Genomic DNA, 11,872 nt, shown 5'->3' on the forward strand with positions numbered 1-11,872 from the left:
GCGCAGCGCAGCGCGGGGGCCACCAAAGGGCCTTGCGCACTGCACGAGCTGAGCGTTGATCTGCGCGCCGAGCGCTCGGTGCTCATCCCCGAGTCGTACCAGGCCAACAACTGCCAGGGCGAGTGCGGCTGGCCGCAGTCCGACCGCAACCCGCGCTACGGCAACCACGTGGTGCTGCTGCTCAAGATGCAGGCCCGCGGGGCCGCCCTGGCGCGCCCGCCCTGCTGCGTGCCCACGGCCTACGCCGGCAAGCTGCTCATCAGCCTGTCGGAGGAGCGCATCAGCGCGCACCACGTGCCCAACATGGTGGCCACCGAGTGTGGCTGCCGGTGACCCCGCGAGTGGCTCCCCTGCCCATATTTATTCGGACCCCAATAAAGACCACAAGCACTCGGCTGGGTGTGTCCGCGCGTGTTTGGGGGCAGGCAGGGGCCACCTTCCTCCGGCTCTCCTCTGGCGGCAGGGCTCCGTCATCCCCGTTGGCACCCACTGCCTCCCGCCCTCCGCCACCCCAGCCCCGTCTGGAGCTTCCAAGCCCGTCATTCAGGCTTCGGGCGGGTTCCGGGTCGAGGCGCAAAGGAGCCGGCGATGCGAGGGCCGCAGCACTCCCTTTATTTTGCTGGAACCGGGGGCCGCCGGGGGGCGCCGGCTCAGTCCCGCCCCTTGCCGGCGCGGTGCTTCTGGCGGCCGGGAGGCCGGTCTTCCTCGTTGGGGCGCCGCAAAGAGGCCCAGGCCGGCCTTTTCCTGTGCTCAGGGTCTCGGGACTCCTGCACCCAGGGCCGACGGCCTCCTTCGCGGGCCTCCCAGCGCCGGGGGAGGGCTCCCGGGGGCTCCCTGGCAGCCCGTGGCTTCTCCGCCCTCCGCGGTTTCTCCTCCCTCCGCGGTTTTTCCTCCTTCCGCGGTCTCTCCTCCTTTCGGGACTTCTCCTTCCGCGGACTCTCTTTCCGCGGCCTCTCCTTGGGCCCCCCGTGGGCCAGGGGTGCGCGCTTCTCCCCGGCGGCCTCCCCAGGCTCCCCTCCGTCCTTCCGTGCAGCCGCTGCGGGCACCTCGGGCCTCTCCTCTGCCTCCACCTGGGGCGCAGGGGGAACCGATGGGGGCGCCCAGGCCACGGGCTTCGGCTGCACGAGGGACAGTGGGGGGTGACTGGATCAGCATAGATTTACCCCGCCCACCTGGGCCCTTTGCCCTGAATGAGGGCCTCGCCCCACCGCCCACTGTCGTGGAAGGAAGCGCTTACCAGGTGCGGTGCTGGCTTTTTGGGGGATGAACTTGGTGGGACCCATGGCTCAGGGGCAGGTGCCGGAGCACCCGCCTCACCAGCAACAGCATCTGGGAGGGGACCAGAGGGGACGCCACTCAGCCCGCAGCGAGGGGCCGATGGCGCCGTCCTCCCGGGCCTCCACACTACAGCTCCTTCAGCCTGGGGACAAGGGGACCAGCCAGACCCCACCGGGTACGCGGAAACTGGGCTAGAGCCGCCCCGCCTCCCCCGGGGACTGGGAAGGGTTTCCTGGTCTCCGCTGCTGCGGGCGCCCCCTGTTCTCTGTCATTCCGGTTGCAAAAGGACAGGTCCCGTTTCTCCGCGGGCTGCAGGAGCGCCCTCGCACACGAGGGAGGTGCACACCACCCCGTGGGGGACGCGGGCGGCCCATGCTGAACGTGGAGGGTCTGGGGGCGGGGGCTGTCTGTGGGGAGTCCACAGAGGGAGGCTCGCTGAGGTCCGAACCGGGAGTGGGAGGAGGCACGCAAAGCCCGCCTCGGAGGGAGCGGCCCAGGCAGCACCCTGGAGGTGCACGGTCGGTCCCCAAACAAGGGATGCAAAGCGGGGAGGGGGAAGGAGGACCCCCGCACGGGAGCCGGGAACGCTGCGCGTCTGTCCACGGCGGGCGCGCCCAGGCTCACCGCGGCACAGCTGGAAGGCTGAGCCCAGCAGCGCCACCAGCGAGGCGAGCACCAGACACTTGTTGAGTGACAGGTCCCCCCAGGGCAGCTCCTCGCTCAGGGCCGGCGGCGGCAACGGCGGCGGCTGCGGGGGTGCAGCCTGAGCCTTCTTGCGCGCGGGGCTCCGGGGGGCTGCGGGAGCAAGCGCAGAGGCTGAAGGCGGCACCTAGGGGCGGCTCTGCATCCTAAACTCGTCTCAGCCCAGCCTGGCTGTGTGGCCCCGGGGCTGGGGAACCAAGCTTGGCAGCTTCAAGTGGGATGTGCAGAATATTCTAGAAGGTAATTAACTAGCTGAATCATGAATTGGCAGAGGCACCCAGCCCTTTTAGGAACCGCCTGTGACATTTGGACACCGCTCAGCCACATAGCATTCTGTCCCCTCGCCTCCAGATCCAAGCACCCACCCCAGGACCTACTCCCCATGCCAGTCCATACCCCCTCCCCTTCCCGCACCCGCCTCCTGCACACCCACCTGCTCCTGCTTTCAGCCTCTCCTTGCTGGGTCCTGGGCCCACTTTGGCCACAGGCCCTTTTTCTGTCTTCTTGGGCCTGGCATCCCCTCCACCTGCAGGGCCGCCCTCAGCTTCCAGCTCCTGAGGACCCTGGCGGGAAGGGGCGGGGAGTGGCCAGCCATCCCAGGTGTTCCTTTCCAGCCTCTCCCTTGAGGGAGTCCAAGCCCTTCTCATGGGCTGTAGAAACCCACCCCCTCAGCCAGCGTGTCCCCGACTCCAGGGGCGCCCTGGGCTGAAACCCGAGGGGCGTAGCTACTCACGTGGGGCCAGCTGCTGGAGTCAGCCAGCCTGGGTGTCACTGTTGGTTGGAAAAGAGAGAGACTCAAGGTCAATCCCACCCTCCACCAGGCTCTGCTGAGGGCAGGTGGTGTCCGTTCCTACTGTATAGCTTGGAAAGCAGACGGGCTCAGAGGCAGCTTTGCCCGAAGGCTCCCAGCACTTCCCTGGAGGGCTGGGATCAAACTCCAACCCGTGGGGCCCAGCTCCTCCGTTTTCTGGGCTCCTTACAGACCCCTGAGGCACCAGTGAGCCTCAGGTAGGACACGTGGACAGCAGTTTAAGCCAATGTAGGAGTTCAAGCCCTGGTGTCTGGAGGTGAGCCGCCTGGCTCAATGAGGAGGGTGGGGGCGGGGGCTGCGTCCCACCAGCACCCCTGTGGGCACCTCGAGACTTGTCCTCCCGGGGCCGGCCTGGGCAGGGGTCGGCCCATGCAAGGGGTTCCTCACCCGGTTGGCAGCTGCCCAGGCCTCCATCCAGCTCCTCCAGGGCCCTGGTCGTCATGGAGATGTCTGAGAAGCAGCGGGACCAGACTCGGGCCGTGGGGCTGGCGTGGGGAAGAGGTGTCTTACATTTACCAAGCTCCTGCTGTGGGCCTAGGCCTAACCTGGGGGCTCTGTGGACATGAGTTACCCAGCCCTGCCTCCCCCAGCCCTTAAATGCCCCTCTGCGTGAAATTCCTTCACTCCGCGGATTCCGACTCACACGGAGTATGGCCCGGGCACCCTCCCTTACCCCCCAGGCCTGCCTTGGGACCTGTCCCCATCGCCCAGCCCCTCGGGGGCCCCAGCATTCCTGAGCACACAGTGGAGGCTGCTGTGGCCCAGAAAGGGCTTGCGACCTCCCCACCCCCGCCGCCAAGTCACACAGAGATGAGCAAGGAGCCCAAACCAGAACCCGGGCCCCCGGCTCAGCTCATGTTCTCTGAGACCAGGGACTATTTTTATCCAGTGCCCAGGGCCCGAGGGACAGGTCAGCATGCGGCCCAGCCCCTCCCAGGCCTTTGCCCTCCTGGGGTCCCTCTGTGGACCATCCTCCCTTGTGGCTGCTGGCACCTGGTCCCCCACGAGCCCCACAGTCTAGGAGCTGGAGCCCCAGCAGCCAGGACCAGCCTCACCCAGCCACCACAGGCTGGAGGTGGGGGAGGGGCTCCTGCGGGCCTTGCGGTCCCAGCACCGGGTCCCTGTCCCCTCTCACTGCCTCTAGTCCCCACAGGCCAGAGGATGAAACGGAGGCCGGGAATGAAGGCATTGGCCAGAGGTCACGGAGCTTGAGGTCAAACTCGAGTCTGTTGGCTTCCCAAAGCCCCGCTTTTGGGGGTCCCCAGTGCCTCTGGCTGCCAGCGTTAGCGTGTCCCATCCATGGGCAGAAAGGCGACCCTTCTCCGAGGCTGGAGCAGGGCAGTGGGGGTGAGGCCCAACAGGCAGGGGGTACCCGCCCCTAGGTGTATGGGAACAGCCACAGGAGTCAGGGGCCCCCAGGGATCTCAGACATGCCCTTTCCAGACCCCAGGGACCCCCACTTCTGCCCAGGCCTCCCCCCGCCCCACTTACTCCACAGCCGCCTTGCTGGGCCTGGCGGACGGGATGGACGGTGGCCCCTGGACAGACAGCAGCAGGTGGCCGGAGGCAGCGGGGTGGGCCAATCAACTCAGTGGCTGGAGCGGGAGGGGAGGAGGGCCGGGCACAGCTGGGGCATTCCCCGCCCCGCCCCCACCGGCCCCTTGCCAGCAGGACCAGGCATTGGCAGAGGGGCGACCGCCCCCACGTCAGCAGAGCCGCTGTCAGGCCGGCCACAGTGAGCCTGGGAGCATTATTTCCCGTCTGAGCCTCAGAAAAAGGGGGTTCGGGGGTGACAGCAGCACAAAGAGGGATCCCCTTTGCCTTCTCTCGTGGATTTGGCCAGGGGCCTCGCGGAGGGCTCCCTGGAGGACGAGGCTACTGTGGGGAACACCGGCTCTGCCGGGCTCAGGGGAGGCACCAGCTGAGAAGCCTCGCTTTCCTGGTCTGGAAAGCGAGGTCACTGTCTCCCAGAGGGGCGGGGAGTTCGAACTGAGTGAATGCCTATTAAACAAGCACTCGATAACTGCAGGCTACTTTAGTGTCCTGCCACCTGGTCACGGGCGTACTCTTTTGTTTAGTGGATCCTCAAACACACAGCCGCTGAGCCTCACCCGGCGATATGGGAAATTATTTTATCATTGAGAAAATAAAAAACAACCCTCTGTATCGAGATGTGTTTCACGCATCGTACAATTCACTCTTTTAAAGTCTGCAATTTAATCGTGTTTAGGACATTCACACGATTGTGCCGCCATCATCCGCCGCCGAACTCCAAAATATTCCATCGCCCCAAAGGAAGCCCAGTCCTCCTTAGCAGTCGCTCCCAAACCTCGCCCCCACCCCAGCCCCTGACATCCACTCACCCACTTCCTGTCTGTGGACGTGCCTGTTCTGGACACGTCACATAAATGGAAGCACACACTGTGTGGCCCCGTGTGTCTGGCTATTCACATACACACACGGAGTCTAACCACAGATATTAAAAAATACACACAGAGAAAAGATCTGGTGAGGACACACCCACATCCATTGAGTTTCCTCGAAGAGCATCCATTACTCTTACATTTAGCAACGAAAATGCTGTAGAAACGAAGATAAAACTTGCTGAAAACAGAGGCGTGAGCAACGTGAGGCAGGAAGTGGATGGCAGGGCAGCTGTGCTCAGGCCCAGCCTACGTCTCTTCCCCTTTTTCTGTAACGAAACCTTTGCAAAAATATTCGAACTATCACAAAGTATTGAAAAGTCTATCGAGAAGCATAAAAGATAAAAAAATATATAAATCGAGTAAAAAAAAAAAAAACGGCCTCCGGTTTGAGATAAGCCCTGCTTATCCAGCCACACCCTCACATCGTTGGGGCCTGTGTGTCTTCAAGGAACTGTCACAAGGCCACTGGCATTTTATCACCCGCCGGCAGATGTGCCCGTGGATTTGTGGCCTAATTGCAGGGCTGGAAGCCCTCCCTGGGCCCGGTTCTGCCGTGGGCTGTTTGACACATGTTCTTGTTGGCTTCTCCTTCTCCTTGCTGCTGGTTCAAGAGTTTTTGTTCCCAAGAATAACATTAGCAGAAGTGGCCGGGCTTGAAAATGGCAATGACTGTGGTAAGAGGCTAGATCCTTTTTTTTTTTAACTTTTCAGCATTATATTCCGAAAACTTTCAAACGTATGGAGAAGGGGAGGGAGTTTCACAGCGAAGGCCCACGTACCTGCCCCCTAAATGCCGCGGGAAGGAGTATCCTGGGTTCGCTCGGAGAAGGGGAGGGAGTTTCACAGCCTAAATGCCGCGGGAAGGAGTATCCTGGGTTCGCTGGGGCCCGACTCAGGCTCCATCCCGCTGTCTGGGGCTGCGTCCGCCTATCTCTCAGCTTTCAAATTTCATTCCAAAGTCGGTTGCAGGCGTGGAAGGACCTTAGTGGACAGTCAGCGCCCACCTGTGGCTTTGTGTTTATGCGTAATTTTCATGAACTGAAGTGTAAAGTCTTGACTGCACTGTTGGATGGGTTTTGTCAAACGCACACAACGAATGTCACCCATCCAGTGACATATTCCCATCGCCCCATGTATGAGTCTCTTGGAGTTGCTGGAACAAGTCGCCAATGACTCAGTGGCTTAAAACAACACATTTGTCATCCCTAGTCCTGGGTTCGGGGGTCCCACACGGGCCTCGCGGGCTACGCCCAGGAGGGGGAGGGCCTGGCAGTCCCGAGGCTCCCGGGAGAACCAACCGTCTCCGGCCTCTGCTGGCCTCTGCCAGCTTCGGAGGCGCCGCGTCCCTGGCTTGGGGCTCCTTCCCCTTCATCACAGTCACAGCCGGTGACATGGCCTCCTCTGTTGGTTTCCCTGACTCTGAGCCTCCCACCTCCCTCTCATGAGGACCCTGTGAGAACACTGGGCCTCAGGGGACCCAGGGTTGTCCCCTCTCAGGGACCTTGACTCAGTCCCATCTGCAGCGCCCCCTTTGCCACCTGGTGAGGTGACATGTCCACAGGTCCCACGAATTAGGGATGAGACGTCATTGGGGGCTATTATTCAGCCAACTACATGTTGCGAGTCCTTTTTTTAAAATCATATAGTGAGACCCTCGGCCTCCCTGACCCATCCCCATGTCCAGATACCTAACCTGGCCGTGCTGATTTCAGCAAGACACCAGCCTCCATCCTCAACGTGCCCTTCCCACGCTCTCCACTGTCCCTTCCCAGCAGCTCAGCGTTCACCACCTCCAGGAAGCCCTCCCTGGCGCGGCCTGCCCCCTCCTAGCAAGGCATCTTCCATCGTCTGATTTCTCTCTCCGTCCCCAGCAAGCGCGCCAGGGCAGGCTGCCTAGGGCCACTGTGCTGGTCCTGAGCCTTTCCTCACCATGGTCTGCTGAGCGTGGAGTGGCCTCTCTCGCTGGGTCAGCATTTGTAGGGAACCCCGGATTAGACAGAGGAAGGAGAAAAGTGACACTTGGGGGACAGTGGGTGGTGTCTGGTGACATCTCTGGTTGTCTCGACTGCGGGTGCTCCTGCCGTCAAGTGAGTGGGGCCGAGGATGCTGCTCGGCCCCCCACAGTGGCCAGGATGCCCCAGGAGAATGACTGGCCCTCACGTGGACAGTGGGGCTTCACTTCTGCCTCAGCGACCCAACACTGCATGCTCCGTGACCGTAACCGAGGTCCAGCGAGCCTTTCGGCCCCAGGCAACATCCAGGAGGGGCCTCTGGTCTGGCTTCAGGGTCGGCAGTCCCGGGGAGCAGCAGGCGCCTCGGTCTCTACCGCCCTCTGCACATCCCAGCACCGCACGCAGGGAGCAGAACAGATAACCACATTCCCCGTGCTGCTGGCGGAGAGCTGCCCCGAACCAGAGCTCCCCCCTCAACATGAGGGAGACACGACACAGCTCCCTGCCAGAGCTGGGGGCCCTCAGACACCCTGATCCCCTTAGGTGACTTTCCCTGACATGCCTCGCCCCCACACACACCCCATTTCTCCTCCGCCCCGCTTTCCTGCAAGCCGCTTCATTTTATTTTTCACCCAAAGGCTATATTTCCCCCGCTTCCACCCACAGCGATTGCAAATTAAAGCGTACTTCGGCCAGAAACAGCACACGGCCTTCCACTGAAGCAAGACCCCTCCCCCACTCAGTGTCGCGTCCTGAGGCTTCTGCTGGCTCCCCCAAACTGAAGAGGCCTGGGTGTAGCCTAAGTTCCATCCCCCTGATGCTGGCCCAACACGCGAGTTCTCGAAGACAGCCCACTAGGCCAGTTCCGCGTGGGCTGCAAGGCTACAGTCTCCAGCCCACTGTGCTGGGGGTGGGTTGTAACATGAGTCACTGTCTGGCCTCACCCATGGAGGGTAAGCACAGGGTGACCCAGTGACCAGAAGCCGGCCATTGGCAGGTCTGGATTCTGGACTCTTGGCCCGAAATCGCTGTTCCGGGTAAGATACTGGAAAGTTACTGAGAGGAAAAAACAGATTTCTAAACCAGAGTCTCTTTCAGCCTCAAAAATTATAAATTAAATAACAGCAAAGAGGCTAATCCTACTAATAATAGAGGACACTTAAGCACCCTACAGCGAGGTGGGCAGGAGCGAGCCCGCCCAATAAATCGCAGGCCTCTACAGAAGCATGGAAAACTATAGTTAACTAAAAGTGCATCTGCTTTAGTTTTCGCCATGAGACCCTGAGCTGCAATTCTAAGCGATGTCATCGATTCAAGATTCTTTCCCTGGGAAATTCTTTGGTTGGCCCATTATCTGCAATTGTTCCAGTTTTTGTTGAGTTTAAATAATGTATGTTATCATGCATCAGACATTTTTATTACCATCAACTAAACATTTTTATTACTTACATCGTATAAGTACTGCGTGCTACAGGGAAGGAAATTTGGGAGACACACGGGGACTCAGACACATGCTTTGCAGAGTATATTTCTATCCGTTTTGTCATCATTCAAGGTCCCTTTGCGGAGAGTTTGTGTCTCTAACCCAAATGGACACATTAGATCGGGAATTAAAGTGAGATAAAAACGAGAGGCAGGGATTGTAAAGACAAAGAAACACAGGAGTTGCGTCAATCCCGTGTAACGTTTCGAGTTTCCATTTGTGCCTAAAAACGTAAAACCATGAAACAAAGTGGGACCTGTAAGGAATGACATTTTTGCTTGGTAAGAGCAAAAATTTAGTTCTTATGAGAAATGTTTCTGAATTTAACTGGTCAGATATGATAGTTTCGCTTGGGAAAAAATTTAGTTCACACACGAAATATCTGAGTTTATCTGCAAGGAGTAATATTTTTAAGTCCAAACACTAGATAAAATATTTTACTAAATTTGAATAATTTTTTTTAACATTGAAAGTTCTCTTTTAATTGTAAGTTGTTTTAAAACGTGAAAGACCGTATCCAGAAAACCATCACTGTCACCGATCATTAGGTTATTACTGAATATAATTTTGTCCTATTGAGGGGGGCGCTGGGACCCCTTCCCCCAAATACCTAGGGCCTTGTCACCTCGAGCCGCCGGGGAGGGGCCTCGCTGGGGGAAGGTACTCTAGCGAGGGCGACAGGGACCACGGTGGAGACCAGGCCACCGCGAGACCCCCGGAACCTGACCCAGCATGGCGCCCCCGCCCCCAGGCCCGGTTGTGGGGGCGGGGGACGCGGGCCCGGCGCGCGCGTTCTCGGCGCCACGGAGACCCCGCCCCCTCCGCGCGCCTGCAAACGGACGTCTGCTCGAGGGGCGGGACCCTAAGGGTCTCGCCCAATCCTCGGAGTGGTTTCGCCCATCCCCTCGCCGTCCGCCAATCATAGGCCGAAGGGGGCGGGCGCATCTTGTTTCCCGGCGGCCTCGCCCCCTCCTGCGGCCGCGTTCCCGGCGGCGCGGGGGGCGTGGCCTGGGTGCGGCGCCTATAAAAGCGGGCGGCGACGGCGGCGCCATTTTGCGAACGACGAGCAGCGGCGGCGGCGCGGAGAAGCGCAGCGGAGGTTTTCCTGGTTTCGGACCCCAGCGGCCGGATGGTGAAATCCTCCCTGCAGCGGATCCTCAACAGCCACTGTTTCGCCAGAGAGAAGGAGGGGAATAAACCCAGCGCCACCGTCCACGCCAACCGCACCATGCCGCTTCTCAGTCTGCACAGCCGCGGCGGCCGCAGCAGCGAGAGGTGAGCGCCCCGCCCCCGCCCGAAGATTCCAGAAGCGCCGCGCGCAGGTCGGCGAGGGGCGGCCGCAGAGCGCCACGGAAGTCCCGGGGCGCGTGATCCGCTCCTTTGTCGAGGCCACAATCGCGCGCGGGGGGCGGGTTCTGGGCGCGGTGGGGGCGGGGCGGGCGGTGGCGCGGGTCCGGGCTCCGGGCCTGGGGGACGCGAGGGCACCTGGCTGGGTTTGCGGGAGGGTCGCGGGCTCGGGGAGCAGGTTTGGGGGCGGGCTGGTTTCAGGCCGAGGTCGGGCCCGTGAGTCCCATGAATCTGTGCTTAGCGGGCGCGGCCGACAAGCGTCGATCGCGGGGAGCGGGAACACTCCGCGGGTGGGAGAGCTCGACCAACCGGGGGCCCCACGCCGCGCCCCGTTGTGGCCTCCCTGGCGAGCCCCCCCCTTTTTTGTCCCCAAAGGTGGTCGGTCCGGGTGCGACAGGCCCTCGACAACGCGCGGAGTGGGGAGGCGCCACGTAGGCGCTTCCTGGGGCCTTTCTCGGGGTGGCGACCGGACCATCCTCCGCGCATACGAGCCCTGGCGCTTCGTGCCGCCTCCTCCCGTTAGAGACGTCTGGGTCGGACGTGGTTGTGTCCGCTTCCGAGGGGCGGGGGCCCGCGATGGGGTGTGCTGGCTGCAGTTGGCACGATCTCAGACCCGCTCCTCTCCTGGGCTTTCCATTACCCCGTGGGGGCGATGCCCGGGGCCGCGGCTGCGGGCTGGAACCGGTGGCAGCCGTGCAAAATGGAGGCGACTCTGGGGCTTGTTTACACTGCGCAGCAAATGGCTGCTGGCGCTGCCGACTACGCGGTTGTGAAAGTCTCCCCCGGGGCCCAGGGCCGCTCTGCCGAGATGACGCAACCCGGAGGCCAGCGGGAGGGGCGCCTCCGCGGGCTTGTCCCCGCCGCGCGCCGCTCTGGTGCTGGGCGGACAACAGAAGGGCCGCCGGGGAGGCTTCCTCATGGGGAAAGACAGGTCGTTGTTCCCTTGAGTAAGCGCTAGGACTTCCAATCTTGGCTGCAGAGTGCACGGCGGAAAAGCAGAAGTTGAAGGGTCCGGACCCAGAAATGGGAAGCGGAGACTGGGGGGGATGGGTTGGGTTGGTGAGGCTGTGCCTGTCTCCTAGGCGATGTGGGGGCGGAAGGCACCAAGTGGGGTTTGGGTCTGAGGCCCGTCACCGCGGAGGCCATCCATCTAAGTGGTCTGTCTTTCTGAGTCCTTGGGCGGAGCCTTTGAGCTGCCCCAGGCAGAGGTGATCAAGTGTAAACATGGAACTTGGAGGGTGGGCGGCAGGGATCCTAGGTGGGCGAGGACTCCGGTATCCTTGGTCTGCAGGTGGCTTGGCTGAAGCTCGCTTTGTCAGGAAAGGCCAGTGTTGCTAACTAGCCCTTTTTCCTCCAGCTCCAGGGTCTCTGTTAACTGCTGTAGTCACCTGGGTCCAGGGCCTCAGTGGTGCTCCTGATGCCCCTCACCCACCCCTGAAGATCCCAGGTGGGCGAGGGAATAGTCAGCGGGATCACAGTCTGTCAGCTAACTTAGTTTACTCTGTAAGTACTCTGGGTGGGGTGGTGCGGTGGGTGGGGGAGGGAGGGAGGTCCCAGCCCTTGCTGCCCAGTGGTAGAGAGTTCTGGTGCACTGCCCTATGGCGTCATCTACACGATTTTGTTGACTTCTTTGAATCCGGAAATCAGGATGCACACACTTGCAGGCTGCGGCCAGGCCCTGCCCAAGCACAGGTAGCCCTTGGCGAGTTGTCACCTGAGCTGAGCCACCTCCCCTCAGATGCCTGGGAGGCCTCATACACAGATGACAGCACCGCAGGGTTGGGTGACCAGCTGTGTGCGTACTTTTCTGGGTTTTCCCCCTTGATGGCACGGAGGAGAAGATCCCAGCCTGTGAGAGTTGGTGTGGAAGAGC

General features: G+C 61.2%; 3 protein-coding genes across 3 annotated transcripts in view; 2 read left to right on the forward strand and 1 right to left on the reverse strand.

Moving 5' to 3' along the window:
- Window positions 1-388, forward strand: part of AMH (anti-Mullerian hormone) — a 3,448-nt gene extending 3,060 nt beyond the window's left edge. The window contains exon 5 of the mRNA XM_025042781.1: window positions 7-388. Within this exon, the coding sequence (XP_024898549.1) occupies window positions 7-333 (327 nt within the window). The 3' untranslated portion in view covers window positions 334-388. The remainder of the gene's footprint in view (window positions 1-6) is intronic.
- A 262-nt stretch (window positions 389-650) lies between these two features.
- JSRP1 (junctional sarcoplasmic reticulum protein 1) lies at window positions 651-6,610 on the reverse strand. Its single transcript, XM_015600675.1, has 7 exons — window positions 6,516-6,610; window positions 3,116-3,276; window positions 2,714-2,751; window positions 2,414-2,534; window positions 1,903-2,073; window positions 1,238-1,329; window positions 651-1,118 (listed from the first exon to the last, which is right to left on the reverse strand). Exons 1-7 carry the CDS (start codon window positions 6,608-6,610, stop codon window positions 651-653), a joined length of 1,146 nt encoding a protein of 381 aa, XP_015456161.1.
- Window positions 6,611-9,690: 3,080 nt separating this feature from the next.
- The window catches only part of OAZ1 (ornithine decarboxylase antizyme 1), a 3,666-nt gene continuing 1,484 nt past the window's right edge, over window positions 9,691-11,872 (forward strand). Inside the window, 3 exon segments of the mRNA XM_015585569.2 lie at window positions 9,691-9,927; window positions 11,357-11,414; window positions 11,416-11,515. Of these exon segments, the coding sequence (XP_015441055.1) occupies window positions 9,782-9,927; window positions 11,357-11,414; window positions 11,416-11,515 (304 nt within the window). The 5' untranslated portion in view covers window positions 9,691-9,781.

The sequence above is a fragment of the Pteropus alecto genome, unplaced genomic scaffold (assembly GCF_000325575.1).
Source record: "Pteropus alecto unplaced genomic scaffold, ASM32557v1 scaffold30, whole genome shotgun sequence".
NCBI lineage: Eukaryota > Metazoa > Chordata > Mammalia > Chiroptera > Pteropodidae > Pteropus > Pteropus alecto.

What these genes read in the sequence shown, in the direction of transcription:
- JSRP1 (XM_015600675.1), bottom strand. Translation starts at nt 6,610, where the DNA reads ATGTCACCGGCTGTGACTGTGATGAAGGGGAAGGAGCCCCAAGCCAGG. An exon ending in GCCAGCAGAGGCCGGAGACG is followed by an intron (nt 3,277 to 6,515) that starts GTTGGTTCTCCC and finishes TCCCCACGCCAG; the next exon opens with CCCCACGGCCCGAGTCTGGT. An exon ending in GAGGCTGAAAGCAGGAGCAG is followed by an intron (nt 2,074 to 2,413) that starts GTGGGTGTGCAG and finishes TTGCTCCCGCAG; the next exon opens with CCCCCCGGAGCCCCGCGCGC.